Raw genomic sequence first — 15,571 nt, forward strand, 5'->3', positions numbered from 1 at the left:
GGGTATTTCCAGGGCTAATGTGCCATAATAAATTCTACTATTAATCAACAGTAAAGTGCCGAATTATATTAAATGCCTGAATCTCACTCTCCTTTATGAAATTCTTTTATAGACTACTTATCAAGTCAAAAGAGCCCTTTCTGTTGTAAAAGTTAAGCTATTATGCAAATATTATCAAAATAGGTAAGTTTAATTAGGAGCTATAGATACACAACATAACTTCTGCTTTTTCTTTAAGTACAGCTGACAGATAATAGAGACGGAAAAGCCATGCATTTATAAAGATATTTAAAATTAAGAAGAGGAGACACTGCTATAGAATTTCTATTACTCTGGCATACAGCCATTTACCATGTTATAATGATACTGATGACGCTTATATTTCTGGACTGATAAGCATCACATCACCAACATGCTTTAGTTTCTTTTGTAGCTGAAGAAGTTGATTTGTAAATTTAAACCATGGCATACATTTAATCTATTTCTCATTAGAGTGTTTCATTAAGTTTGAGGTTCAACTTTGAACAAACTTTACATCTAGTCACATAACCAACACAAGCAAGACATTAGTGCAAAAGGGAAGCTGTCAGTTGTACATGATGATGACTCTTCCCCTAACTGTATGATGTGAGAGAATGATTATTGGATTAAAAGTCCAAGTGGATTACCATGAGAACAAGAGAGATTTTCTTCTCCCAAATTTAGCACAGATTTCCAGAGGTTCAAGAGGAAAGCCACCTCAGTTACAGCTAGAATAAAAAAATTAAACCCCAGTTCAGAAAGGAGATATGTAGATCCAAACTTTGTCATGCTATGAAGGCAGCATTCTCAAAAAGAGCTCCAAACAAAACTGCAAATCAAAATGGACATTTAAGTTGAAATTGGCCAACTGCTGCATAGAAATATGTTCACACACAACAGTCACATTTAAGTTAGTGCATAGAGAAGATAAAAAGCACTTATGGTAGTTGCAAATGTTAACAACAATGTTTACAACTTGCACAGTTTAACAAGTCCATAGAAAAAGAATAGAGTAAGAGTAGAAATGCTCGAGCAAAACCAAAAAAGACGACCCTCCAACTGTATAAAATACACACAACAGTTGTAGTAAAAAGACATCAGTGGAAAATATTCAACTCAGTCCTAAACACCCAACAGACAAATAAGACCGGAATAGACAAGCCTTTGGCAAACAATTTTAAGAGTCTAAATATGGCACTACATTTCCAAATAATCCACAAAATATAATATATGGTATATTCAAATATCAGTTAACCAACTCTGCAGATGCAACGCTAACAATGCTTTAGCAAATGACAGCGAGATGGAGCAAACTAAGGGAATACTGGTATATCACAACAGTGCTCAGGAAAAACATTGTCACCAAGTCATGCTTCAACAACAGCACTCTTGGGCTGTACACTATTATCTATGGAGCAAAACAAATTTCTCTAGTTTTTCAGGGATGTGCCCTGCATAGCATATGCTATGATTCACTATAACACGAGCAGCAAGACACTGCAACGTAGTATGATTTATAGGCTGGATTAAGTTTTTTGCTATTTTCTTCTCATCCAGCAAATCACTAGCAGTTTGTTTATGTGAGTTTGTGGCATCAAAGTGTGAACCTGACTTAATAAGAAAATTCATTATGCCTGGATGGTTGTTCAGTGCAGCAATATGTAAAGGACTGTTGTTATCAGAGTCTCTAACATTTATATTAGCACCACATTCTACCAGGATAGCAGTAACTTGTAGAGAGGGAAATTTACAAACTGGGTAGCGACCCACACATGTAGTATTCTTGTCAACAGCAAGGTGAAGTGGACTGAAGTTATTCTTCCCTCTAGGCTGAAGCTTAAGAAACTTGTAAATAGTCTGTTTCTTAAAATGGTCCTGTTCTGAGCTGCAAGGTACTTTTTCCAACAAGCAAATTAAATGCAAAATGATAGAAAGGGCTTTGTTCAGCTGTATTGGATCAGAAGGGCACTGGATTTGTTTCATGGCCCGCTCTATTTCGAGAACACTTTTGCACAGTATACTCATGAGATCATCAAATGTCACAGTAGTGCCTAGCAGGCCTTTTGCCCTGTCCTGTAGCATGAAGGAAAAGAGTTCAGCAAATGATAGTAAACTGCTGGCTGTCATAGGGCTCAGTGGATCTAGATTGCTCTGCTGCATGTCCAAAGCATATTTCCATAAGTTGATGCATCGCTTAAAGTTTCCAGAGTCTGCATAGACAGCACCTCTATATCTAATATAGTAGGATGTATCTGGGTGAGAAGGACCAAGAATACGTTCTCTAATTAATAGTGCTTGCATTCTCATCTCATCAGGGTCTGCAATAAGATTTTCTAGCTCTTCTGAGCTGTTTACCTCTTTAGCATAATCATAGGCCATAATTAGTGTTTGTGGCACAGGTTTGTTCAGGATACTAGTCCTATCACTGTATCTCATTTCCATAGCTCGCTTCCAGTATTTCAAAGCGCCAAGCAGATCTCTCTTTTTGTCCACGAATGTTGCTCCTAAAAGTTCCAGAGCATTTATACATTCTATCTTACTGGTCTGTTCATGTTGGGTCAGAAAGTCCACGATATTTGTGTGGCCTGTCACACTGGCTGACAGAAGGGGAGTCATTCCATAGCCATCCTTTTCCATCTTAGCACAATACTTGAGAAGCATCTTCAAGATCTCTAAACTTCCAGATTCTGCACAGTCATGTAATGCAGTGTTTCCTAGCAAAAGAAGAAAAACAACTGCATAAATCATAATCAAATTATAGTCCAAATATCACCATGCTAATAGTTAAAAAAAGAAAAATAAAATCTGTTTTGGCATCTACAGACTATGAAAGGCTTAAATGACAAGTTAAAATATTCAAGACCTGATTAAAACATCAAGGTTACCTGGCAATTATACAAATCAAAATACTTGACATCATTGCCTGTCATGGTTTAGCCCCAGCCAGCAATTAAGCACTACACAGCCGCTCGCCTAACACAGATCCCCAAACCAGGACATTACCCAAAAGAATTAAACAGATTTTAAGGACACTTATGTCTCATTATTCAAAACTCAAACCAGAATTCTCTGCTACGTGAGCAATTTTGTATCTGCTTTCAAGTATAAAACAGAAACCTAAGCTTGCCATCTTAAGTTATATTTTCCTTCCTTCCTATCTCCATCCACAATAAAAAAAAAACTGTATAAAAATTAAAGCTGTGCTAACTCAACATCAGCCTTGTTCACCTCTACACTGTACCTCTTCCTCTCTTTCATCCAAAGCCTTTGATTAAAGCGTTCCAAGGTAATAATTGTACACAAAGGCAAATACAGCTCACCACAACAGGCCCTTCATCTCAGCTGGGGCCTCAGAGACTGCCAGAATATTCTGAGGGACCTGCTTATTTTGTCAAGCCTATGTATACACACAGACAAACTATTCTTAGTACTTTATTAGGTCTTGATCCTGAAGTCCCACATTAACCCCTCTGCTCAGGATTCCCAAAAGCCAAAAACAACCCCAACAAACCACCAAACAATGCCTTCAATACACAACATGCAGCCATTTGTCTTATAAGTCTTATCATTTACATTATTATTTCTCATTAAGAGAATGTGCAATGTCATGCTAAAGGCACTCAGGTGGCACTCACACTATGCGGTGAAATTTCCAGCAAGCACTAGTGCCACTTGACTGAAATACATATTTGCAGCAAATTAAAAAGACACCACAGTTAAATATTTAACTACTATGCTTCAAGTAGAAGAAAGTTTTGCTTGAGATCATATATGAGTATTTCACTGGGGGAGACAGGAAGATGGACAACCAATAACTCCCCCTCCCAACATAATAAAGCCTCTTGTGTGGTTGATTGCTTTTAAGACTACACAATTTAAATCTAGCTTCTTTTTTATATATACTACAGATTCAGGCATACCAACTTTTCAGCCTCCCACTACATTAACATGAAAATAATTAACAGCACACCCATGTAAGAATCCCCCCCCCCAATTAAAATGTCTTATACCACTAGCCTGGCAAATTCTGGTTTACTGGCCATCAGATCATCTGTATCTGTTACAACATCAGCAAGTTTCCACATTCTCAAGTGAGATCTCCTTTTCCAAGGATTCTGTACATTTATAGTCATCTGATTCAAAAAGTTCAGAGAGAAAGTTTCCTAAAACTTCCTCATTTGCATTTTGGCAGGCTTTTTTCTACGCCAACAAGACACTGATTTGCAATGGGCTTTGGTGTTGAATTTCTACATCTATAACAGAACTGAAGTAGGTAGGTAAACAAAGCAGTAGTCTTGAAATCTTCAGCTGATGTTTGGGAAAAGTGCATTTTTGTAGGTATACAGCCTCCTGATCTCAACAGCTTAGATTTACCTTCGTACATTTTCTTAATGTACTCCCCCCCCCAGGCTCTGATCTCTAGAATGTGCAGTTCACTCTAATATAAAGAATGTTTAGCCAGTAAAACTCAAATCAGTCCCTAAAGCATGCCTGAGATTTGTCTTAGAATCTGAACGCTGCATTGAAATAAACTGAAAATAAGATGGAGGTAAAGGCTTTCCATTAACAAATTCTTTCTGCCCAGAACGTATTGTTCACGCTCTCTTAAACAGGTTCAATTAAATTGCAAAAATATTTGAAGTTGTGTCCTGGTTTTGGCTGGGATAGAGTTGTTTTTTCTTCCTGATGGCTGGCATAGTGCTGTGTTTTGGATTTGATATACGAATAATGTTGATAACACACTGATGGTTTTGGTTGTTGCTAAGTAGTTGTAGTGCTTATACTCAGTCAAGGACATTTCAGCTTCCCATGCTCTGCCAGTGAGGAGGTGCACAAGAAGTGGGGAGGGGGCACAGCCAGGACAGCTGACCCAGACTGGCCAAAGAGATATTCCCTACCATATAACGTCATGCCCAGTATATAAAACTGGAGTTGGCCAGGGGGGCAGGAATCGCTGCTCGGGGACGGGCTATCGATCACTGGGTGGTGAGCAATTGCTGCACTATGCATCACTTGTTTTTGTATATTCCTTTATCAGTAATATTATTATTGTTGTTGTTGTTATCATTGCTGTTTCCTCTTCTTTTGCTGTCCTATTAAACTGTTTTTATCTCAACCTGTGAGGTTTTTTTCCCCCGATTCTCTCCCCCATCCCACTGTGGGCGGGGGGGAGGTGAGCGAGTGGCTGTGTGGTGCTTAGTTGCTGGCTGGGGCTAAACCACGACAAGTTGGTACATGTATATATCTATCTACAAGAAGGAGGAAAAAAAAAAAGAGACTCATATTTGTTAAATACATTTCAGAAATAGAAATTTTGTTTCTCATTCTCATTCCAATTATAAGAATCTGAATTAAGTTTATGTAAATAAACTTGGTATCTTCTAGCTTTTGACTTCACTGCATTCTTACTTCCTTTTTAATAAGAAACTTGGTAAGGGGATATGAAGACAAAGTTTGAAGAAAAAAAGCAAAATTCAGAAATATCTGGAGAAACCATGATGACTGTCCTCTAAATTCAGTACCTACTTGTCATTAGCAGAACCAGATCCTTTAGATCCACAATGCAAACCTCTATCCTATTGTTTGAGTTAGATTATCAAGTAGCAGCTTGCTCTTATCTTCTGTAGATAAACCACTAGGATGGGAACAAGCATATCCAGGAGTTTTGCAAGTTTTAGTATACAGCAGAAGGATGTAGAAACTCAAGGTCTATTTTGATGAAAGTGATCTAATGGGCACAGAACATTTTGCCTCTGTTCCCCTGCTAGTATTCCAACCATCCCCTCCTCACTTTCTCTTCTAATCTTTCACTTCCTGAAACTTTACATGTAAATTAATCTGCTGCTTCTTCCTCAAACTTGATTGTGGACCATCAGAGGAAGAATTGACAGTACATTTCAAGACTTGCTTATCGCTCTCAATTCCAGTAACCAGAAAGACAGTAGTAAGGAGGAACAGTAGTTATTCAAGACAAACCAAGTCTCAATCCAAGCACACTAGATAATACAAATTTAGCTACCATACTAATCAAATTCATACCAAAGGTGTGCAAAAAGCTATTTTCAAAAGATTATGACTAAGGGTTAACAGTTTTTTACAATTATAGTAGAACAGGAGCTGTGATCACACTTTGTCCCCTCAAACAATTTCTTAAGTGCAAGTTCCAAACATTAAAAAAACCACAACCCACAAAACATTAGATTGCTCATTAACATACAGTGAGCTTAACTTGCTAAATGTTCTTTTTCCAATACATTTCTGAATAGCAGCCAACTATTTTACTATCACTTACAAAAAAAGAAGACACTGCACACAAAGTGGCACCCAATAATATCTGTTAGATCAAGACTTATGAAACTAAACCCAGGTGTTAATAAGAAGTGATTTTCAGTCTCAAATACCCTAGGCGATCTTTGACACTAATGGAGCATTAAGTCAGTGACAGGAGCTTCACCTATAAACTGGTCTGGTCACACTACACTTTCCACAGAGACCAACAAAATTTACAATCACAGGAACAGATATTTTTCCAAAATTAGGTGGATTAAAAGTTTGGTTTGTCAACTGTAGTTTATTAACTATAATTCCTTCTTTATTATGGAAAACTGTTCATACCTCCAGATTGACAAGCATGAGACCTTTGAATTCCTAAGATGGGAAGAGATCAAAAGCAGACAAATATACAAAACCAGCTTGCCAATACACACATTAAGTCATCTTGCTGTGCTGAAGAAAGTCTAGTTAAAACTTAACTATAGCTGTCAAACCAGAAGTGAATACTGACTGGCTCCTCAGGCCATCCGCGCTTCTGGAACACTCAGTGATGAAGCCAAAACCAGATCCATCTGGGTGTAGGCTGAGCAACCACTTAATGTAGCCAGTTTAGGGTGTATTGAAGTCCATACTACCTCACTCACAGCAGAGCTCTGAAACACTAGAAAGGTCTTGTGGAGGGTGCCAATTCCAATGCCAATCTAGACATGGCCTGGGATGAAAAAGGTTCAGAACTACAAGTGTTTGCACCAATGTATGTCAGAATCTTGTGTTAGCTGGGCAAATTTAACTTTAACATTTAAATTTCAAAATATTAGTGTACATAGTTATATTTGAGGTGTTAGTTGATTTTAACCCCTCTTATTAGAGACCATACTGTACTTGTTAACATACTAGAGTCATCCTTAGGTCACAACTATTTAATCTTTACATATTATCATTCATAATCCTTTATTTTCTACCTTCAAGTCAATATTTTTAAGATATTAAGAGAGTCATAACATAAAAGCATATTAAAGTCAAACAAATCAAAATGCACTAGTAACACCAAAGTCCTTACAATTGCTTCACAATTATTGATATACATCTTGCTAGCTTTGACAACAGGATCAATGGCAGCTATTCATATTACACACTGTAGATCCATCACCACATAATGTTGCCCTTTACACTCTTTCATCAGTTGCCAGATATGCATGCTATGACACATTAACAGCACAAAAATTCACACAAATTAAGTTTAGCCATTGTCTGCATAAATTCAGGTACAAACCAACAGTTTATATGTCATTAATTTACAATGCAGCTATGCAGAACACGTGGAAATATTCCTAAACCACCAAGGATTTTCAGTACTCTCTCCACCTGGATCCCCCTCATTAAGAGATTTGCTTTTTTTAGTTAGTATTATAATTACTTACTCAAACAGTGGTTACTAACAGCATATCAGAAGTAGGGTAATTTTTTAGCTACTTATATTGTAGTAGGCCTTAGAGACCACAATTATTTCAAGCAATGCACAAACTAATAAAGGAAAGAGATCAACACTAATTTTTAGTGGCTGCACCTCACTTCAGTTTGACTGGATGGAACAGCAGCAGGAAGGAAATATTATAAGAATACAAGCTTCCATAAACTAAAAGTGGATATAGGCAGATAGATGGATAGAGAGCTTCCAACTTAAACCAAACAAAAAGAACCCACCACCCAACAAAACATGCACACACATAAAACTCAACCTTAAGAAATAACAAGAATTCCAGCCATCTACCTAGCAATTATCAAGTGTTAAATTTGAGGAAGATTTAAGAGGACATGGCAGTTAGCCTTGATATCTAACTCAAGGTCTATGTTCCACGTTACCCATAAATTCAACTGTTCAAATATAAGGATGGCAAACCAACTATTATCCACTTCAAAAACACTATATTGTCTATAGTGACAGGAATAAACAGTGCCTGAACACTATCTATGCAATTCTGCAGTTGTCAATCAAATTTTTGTAACAAAATATTTCTTTAGTAAGAAATTAAAATCAACATTATATCTACTGCTGTATTAAAGAGGAAATAGGCTGAAAAGAAGCAAACACCCTTTGAAAGTCATTCTCTGATAAGCAGCTAAGAGAAACATATAGAGAGATGTTGGTCAAATTTGTTAAGGATTCTTTAAGTTAAGGATGATTATTTCAAAGCAGACCTCATTAAATTTTCTTAATCCATTTCTAATTCTTAAGCGATCTGCAGGAATCTGTTCACATGTAGAAGCTAGGTAATATTACAACAACATAAGAAACTTCTCATTCTTGCATAAGAACAAAATTGGACTGGAAATATGCTAGTCACAGCACTTCTCTGCTAGAGAAGGTACTGTTATATTGCAGTATATTGCATTGTTAATACTGTTTTCTATCTATATCTCTACTATTCATACGACCAAATAATGTTCTCTAATTAAAAACAGGAACAAAATTAAATAATCCGAATCTCACAAAGACATAATGTCGTGGTTTCAGCCAGGATAGAGCTAATTTTCTTCATAGAAGCTAGAGTGAGGCTGTGTTCTGGATTTGGGATGAGAAAATCTCGACAACATCCTGATGTTTTGAGTTGTTGCTAAGCAGCCAAGTACAATCCAGCTTCTCGTGCTGGCCTGCTAGCAAGAAGGCTGGGGGTGCATGGGAAGCTGGGAGGGGACACAGCCAGGACAGCTGACCCAGGCTGGCCAAAGAGATATTCCCTACCATATGACGTCATGCTCAGTATATAAAGCTGGGATGGAGAAGGAGGAGGAGGTGGAGGGACGTTCGGAGTGATGGCATCTGTATTCCCAAATAACCATTACGCGTGATGGAGCCCTGCTTCCCTGGAGATGGCTGAACACCTGCCTGCCCATGGGGAGTGGTAAATGAATTCCTTGTTTTGCTCTGCTTGCGTGCGCGGCTTTTGCTTTACCTATTAAACTGTCTTTATCTCAAACCATGAGTTTCCTCACTTTTACTCTTCCGATTCTCTCCCCCGTCCCACCGTGGGGGAGTGAGCGAGCGGCTGCGTGGGGCTTAGTTGCCGGTTGGGGCTAAACCACGACAGTCCTTTTTGGCGCCCAATGTGGGGCATGAAGGGTTTGAGATAATGACAGGTTTGATTGGAATGTGCTAGATAGAATTTATAGCTGTTATTGCTGTTTAGCTACTGAATTGCCAGGCCCCTGTGCTTGCCATGGGTTTGCTTTCCTTATGTATATTAGAGTCCAGTGCTCGTTAGTGGCTGCTTTTTGCTTTCACTGCTTGCCATACTGCTGTACTGCTGATCGTCTGGCTCTGCTGAGCCTGGGAAGATTTTGATAACAGCAATGGCCATGAGCCTGGGCTGGCAGGTGGCCAGGGCATCGCTGCTTTTTCTGTGCTGCTGTACTGGACAGGCTGGAACTCCACTGTGAACTCAAGTCAAAGGGACTGTGACCTGTGGATGAGTCCACATGGGGGAGCAGGACACCCCGAAGCATCTGTGGCCATGAATAAGCCCATGCCAGAGCAGGGACATCTCAAAGCATCTGTGGCCATGGTTATGTCTGTGCCACAGCAGGTATACCTCTGATGGGATTGTGGCCCAAGGATAAGTCCACGCTGGAGAAGGTACATCTCAAAGCGTCTGTGGCTGTGGATAAATCCATGTTGCAGTAGGTACATCTTGAAGCATCAGTGGTTGTGCATGAGGTCATGCTGGAACACGACACACATTAGGGAAAAAAAATATGTTAAACTGATGCCATAGTTTCATGTTTCATTCTTTCATTATAGTCCTACTTTATCAGAAGTAGTATGAATGTTACACAAATGCTTCATGTATCACAGAAGTAATTCCTACTAAAAAAAACCCCAAAACAGCTCATCTAGGGAGGTGTGTCTAATGAGGCTGTGTCTTTATGTCAGAAGCAAATTATTCTCAAATAGGCTGGTAGCTTGTGACATGGGGAGGAAAGAAAGAGAAGCAGTGACATAAAGTGATTTGGCCTGATTTGCAACCAATATTAAAGACAACCACTTCCTAAAACTTGGAAAAAGCTTGATCAAATTTCTGAATAGCAAAAACATTTAAATTTAAAATTTGATTTCCAAAATATGATAGCAGTGCGATATCATACCAAAGATCTCCTGAAAACACACGCTCAGCTGCTGAAATTCATGCATTGGTCAGTCCTTCAAATTAAAATATTATTTCTTCATATGGTTAAAATAAACCACAGGTATATAGTTTTGCAGCCTCACAGATGAAAATAATCACCTTCATAAAGTGAAGTTGTTCAGAAAACACTGAATTTTTAATCTTTTTTTTCTTTTTACACAGAGCACTTGAAGGAAATAAGTCCTCTAGCAGCTTTATGTCATATAGGACTCCATACAGCAGCCTTCCACCTCCGATGTTTTCCTACAATATGACAGGACCCATCAGCGAACAAGGCATATTGCTTTTCATTTTCTGGTAGTTCATTATACAGTGTGTCTTCTTCAGCACGTGCCACCTCCTCTTCTGGAAATATTCTGAAATCTATGCCTTCTGGCCAGTCCATGACCACATTGCTGTAGCCACCCCCACAGGGCATTTGCCACCATCCATGAGTCAGTAGAGAGATAGAGTATTGGCCATTTTTCTTGTTCAGCAATATCTAAAGCCAGCTGGATGGCTTTCACCTCTGCAAACTGACTTGATTCACCTTGTCCTTCAGCAGCTTCTGCAACTCTTCGTATAGGGCTCCATACAGCAGCTTTCCACCTTCGATGTTTGCCTACAATACAACAGGACCCATCAGTAAACAGGGCATATTGCCTTTCGTTCTCTGGCAGTTCATTATATGGTGGAGCCTCTTCAGCACGCGCCACCTCCTCTTCTGGCGATATTCCAAAATCTTTGCCTTCTGGCCAGTCCATGATCACTTCCAAGATTCCTGGGCGACTGGGGTTTCCTATTGGAGCCCGCTGTGTGATAAGTGCGACCCACTTACTCCACGTAGCATCAGTCGCATGATGTGTAGAGGGGATCCTCCCTTTGAACATCCAGCCCAGCACCGGCAGTCGGGGTGCCAGGAGGAGCTGTGCTTCAGTACCAACCACTTCTGAGGCAGCTCGAACTCCTTCATATGCCGCCAATATCTCCTTTTCAGTTGGAGTATAGCGGGACTCAGATCCCCTATATCCCCGACTCCAAAACCCTAGATGTCGACCTTGGGTCTCTCCTGGTGCCTTCTGCCAGAGACTCCAGGTAGGGCCATTCTCCCCGGCTGCCGTGTAGAGCACATTTTTAACATCTTGTCCTGCCCGGACTGGCCCAATGGCTACTGCAGGAACTGTTTCCTGTTTAATTTGTTCAAAGGCTTGTCATTGCTCAGGGCTCCATTTGAAATAGTTCTTCCGGGTCACTTGATTGATAGACAGGGCTTAAAGTCAGACTGTCATTTGGAATATGCATTCTCCAAAAAACCACAGCACCCAAGAAAGCTTGTGTTTCCTTTTTGCTAGTTGGTGGGGACATAGCTGTTATTTTGCTGATCACGTTGACTGGGATCTGACGATGTCCATCTTGCCATTTTACTCCTAAAAACTGGATCTCCTGTGCATGTCCTTTAACCTCACTTTGTTTTATGGCAAAACCAGCTTTCAGAAGGATTTGGATTATTTTCTTCCCTTTCTCAAAAACTTCTGCTGTGTTGCCCCATACGATGATGTCATCAATGTATTGCAGGTGCTCTGGAGCTTCACCCTGTTCCAGTGCAGTCTGGATCAGCCCATGGCAAATGGTAGGGCTGTGTTTCCACCCCTGGGGAAGTCGATTCCAGGTGTACTGGACACCCCTCCAAGTGAAAGCAAACTGTAGCCTACACTCTGCTGCCACCAAAGGGATTGAGAAAAATGTGTTAGTGATATCATTTGTGGCGTACCACTTGGCTGCCTTTGACTCCGGTTCATACTGAAGTTCTAGCATGTCCGGCACGGCAGCGCTCAGTGGCGGCGTGACTCCTTTCAGGCCACAATAGTCTACTGTCAGTCTCCACTCGCCATTAGACTTTCGCACTGGCCATATGGGGCTGTTAAAGGGTGAGTGACTCTTGCTGATCACTCCTTGGCTCTCCAGTCAACTAATCTGCTTATGGATGGGGATCAGGGAGTCTCTGTTGGTGCAATATTGTCTCCGGTGCACCACTGTGGTAGCGATCGGCACCTGTTGTTCTTCAACCCTCAGCAGCCCCACAACAGAAGGGTCCTCTGAGAGAGCAGGCAAGGTGGACAGCTGTTTAATTTCTTCCGTCTCCAAGGCAGCTATACCAAAAGCCCACCGGTACCCTTTTGGGTCCTTGACATACCCTCTCCTGAGGTAGTCTATGCCCAGGATGCACGGAGCCTCTGGGCCAGTCACAAGGGGTGCTTCTGCCACTCGTTCCCAGTTAGGCTCACTTCGGCCTCCAGTACAGTCAGCTGCTGGGATCCCCCTGTCACTCCAGAAATACAGATGGGTTCTGCCCCTTTATAACTTGATGACATTAGGGTACACTGTTGTGTTCGGTTTGCGAGGCAAGGTTTTGGTAGCGGCGGAGGGTTGCAGGGGGTGGCTTCTGCAAGAAGTTGCTAGAAGCTTCCCCTGTGTCCGACAGAGCCAGTGCCAGCCGGCTCCAAGGGGGACCCACTGCAATCCAAAGCCAAGCCAATCAGCGACAATGGTAGGCGCCTCTGTGGTAACATATTTAAGAAGGGAAAAAAAACCAGCAGGCAGCATTTGCAGCCAGAGAGAGGAGTAAAAACATGTGAAAACAATTCTGCAGATACCAAGGTGAGTGAAGGAAGGGGAGGATGTGCTCCAGGTGCCAGAGCAGAGATTCCCCTGCTGTCCGTGGTGAAGACCTGTCCCCCTGCAGCACATGGAGCTCCACGGTGGAGCAGATATCCACCTGCAGACCATGGAGGACCCCACGCCAGAGCACGTGGATGTGCCCAAAGAAGGCTTTGGCCCCATGGAGGGAGAAGCCCACGTTGGAGCAGGTTTGCTGGCAGGACTTGTGACCCTGTGGGGGACCCACGCTGGAGCAGGGGTAGAGTGTGAGTCCTCCCTCTGAGGAGGAAGGAGCAGCAGAAACAATGTGTAATGAACTGACTGCAACCACCATTCCCTGTATGTCTGTCAGTCCGTCCGTCCCCTCCCTCGGTGCCGCTGGGGGGGGAGGGCAGGTGGTAGAGAAATCAGGACCAAAGTTGAGCCCGGAAAGAAGGGAGAGGTGGGGGTGTCTGTTGAAAGCATGCAAGGAATGAAGCTCGGGGTATTCTTTAGTCTCTGTGAGCAGTTAACAAGGTGAAACCTTGAGGGAAGGAACAAGATACTCACAAAAGGAAGACAACTACTGAACCTTGAGTGAACTATCCTAATTAACATCTAATTAACGTGTGATTTGCATAACAGAAACCTGCCCCTGGGCGGGGAAAGCCCCCTCCTTACAAAAGCCCCTTCCTCACTGAGCATGCCTAGGAAAAAAGAAGGATGCTGTGACTTTAAGTGGAGACGAGGCTTGCAAGAACCAATAGAAACAAGGGTGACTGAGCCAACTTTAAAAAAATACTGATAACTGTTGCTCGAAGTGTATAAATATTTTCTGTGTGTTAACTGAGGCGTGCTAGCTTTGTGGGCCTACCACCTAGCACCCAACTCTGTGCAGATTTGGAATAAAAGCAAATATCTCGACTCTGTGTGGTTTTCGGCTCTCTGCACACTAAGTCGAAGAACCCATATTTGGGACAACAGTTTTGGCACCCCAGATGGGACTGCCATAAGGCCTTGCCCAGATCGTCTTGCCGACCCCGACAGTGGAGAATGGGACCGGACAGGACTCCAGCACACACCGACCTGTTGATCGGGGACTCCTCCGGATCTCCTCCGAGGTTGGGGCGACGAGCGTCTCAAAGGTGCAACGCCCAAAAAGAGATATTTGCATAAGGGTGAAAGGGAGCTGAATCCTTGGACTGGTGAGTATGAAAATTTAATTATTTTCATGGAAAAGGTATAAAAAGTTAAAAGAAAGTTACATGCGCATAAGTCGCCCGTAGACGCCAGCAAGGGGTGCCTTAATTGACCGGTGGGGTCAGAGCCGAGGGCGCACAGGGGTACATTCTTTACACGCTGAAGCTCGGTACCAGGGGGGTGCCTTGCCGAGTGTGAGAACCAGGCATAGGTAATAGGCAACAGTTGGCAAAATGGTCTCGAACCAATCCATGCTTCCTCCCTGTAGCCCTTTGGGGTGTATTTTGAAGAACTGGAATAAATTTGGGGGAGATCCAATGACTAAAGATAAAATGAAAAAAATATTGTAATCAATGGTGGCTAAATTACAAATTGGACAATGGTGAATGATGGCTGGAAAATGGGTTTTTACAATTTAATATTATACTGCAGTTAATGTTGTTTTGTCATCGACTTGGGAAAATGGGATGCAGTTTTGTATGTTGATGCTTTTATGACTCTGTACAGAAATCCTGCTATTCATAAAAATGTAAACTAACAACTGACCTAATGATGTATACAGCTTCTGATAAGGAAAAAAAGGAGTGGTTCTGACATGGGCTGTGATGATAAGAAAGTTGTAGAGGGTGAAGAGCAGGAGGATGTGCAATTGTTAGTTCCAACTGCCCCACCTTTATATAGAAGTAGTGCGGGACAATCACTGATTGATTCTAGTTCACAATCGAGCAGTGAGAATTTCAGCCCTATTTCCAGTCGGACTAGAGGGCACACTCAGCCAGTTATTCAGGCTCCATTAAGACAAGTGGTGGGACCAGAAGGATTGCCGGTTTTCGTAGATTTTCCGTTCACTACCTCTGACCTGTTAAACTGGAAACAATCTGTTGGTTCATATAGAGAAAATCCTGAAGGAATGCACTGGCTTTTAGAGACTGTCATGCTGACTCACAGTCCTACTTGGGGAGATGGGAGATGTACAAGCATTATTAAATACTTTCTTTACAGCAAAGGAAATGGAATGATAATTAAAAAAAAAAAACAACAAGGAAGAATGTGAGAATAGAAATAAACAGGAGTACCCTGGGGATTATTTTCCTACTTGAAAAGATCCTGAGTGGGACCCTAACGGGGGGAGGAAAGGCCCAGCTGAAGCAATACCAACAATTAATATTATATGGGGTCTGGCACAGAGTACCAAAATTGAAAAATATGCCCCCTCACAGCTTCCCGTACACCCCCCCCTTCTTGCTGGCAGGCCAGCATGAGAAGCTGGACAGTCC

The 15,571-nt window shown here is 41.6% G+C and overlaps 1 protein-coding gene across 1 annotated transcript in view; it reads right to left on the minus strand.

Annotated features, from left to right (window-relative positions):
• Positions 1-1,425: 1,425 nt before the first annotated feature.
• Positions 1,426-15,571, minus strand: part of LOC309415198 (protein fem-1 homolog C-like) — a gene marked incomplete at both ends in the record, with an annotated part of 51,596 nt that continues 37,450 nt past the window's right edge. Inside the window, one exon of the mRNA XM_082012648.1 lies at positions 1,426-2,735. Within this exon, the coding sequence (XP_081868774.1) occupies positions 1,426-2,735 (1,310 nt within the window). The remainder of the gene's footprint in view (positions 2,736-15,571) is intronic.

Source organism: Phaethon aethereus, assembly GCF_964289735.1.
Source record: "Phaethon aethereus genome assembly, chromosome: W".
Classification (NCBI taxonomy): domain Eukaryota; kingdom Metazoa; phylum Chordata; class Aves; order Phaethontiformes; family Phaethontidae; genus Phaethon; species Phaethon aethereus.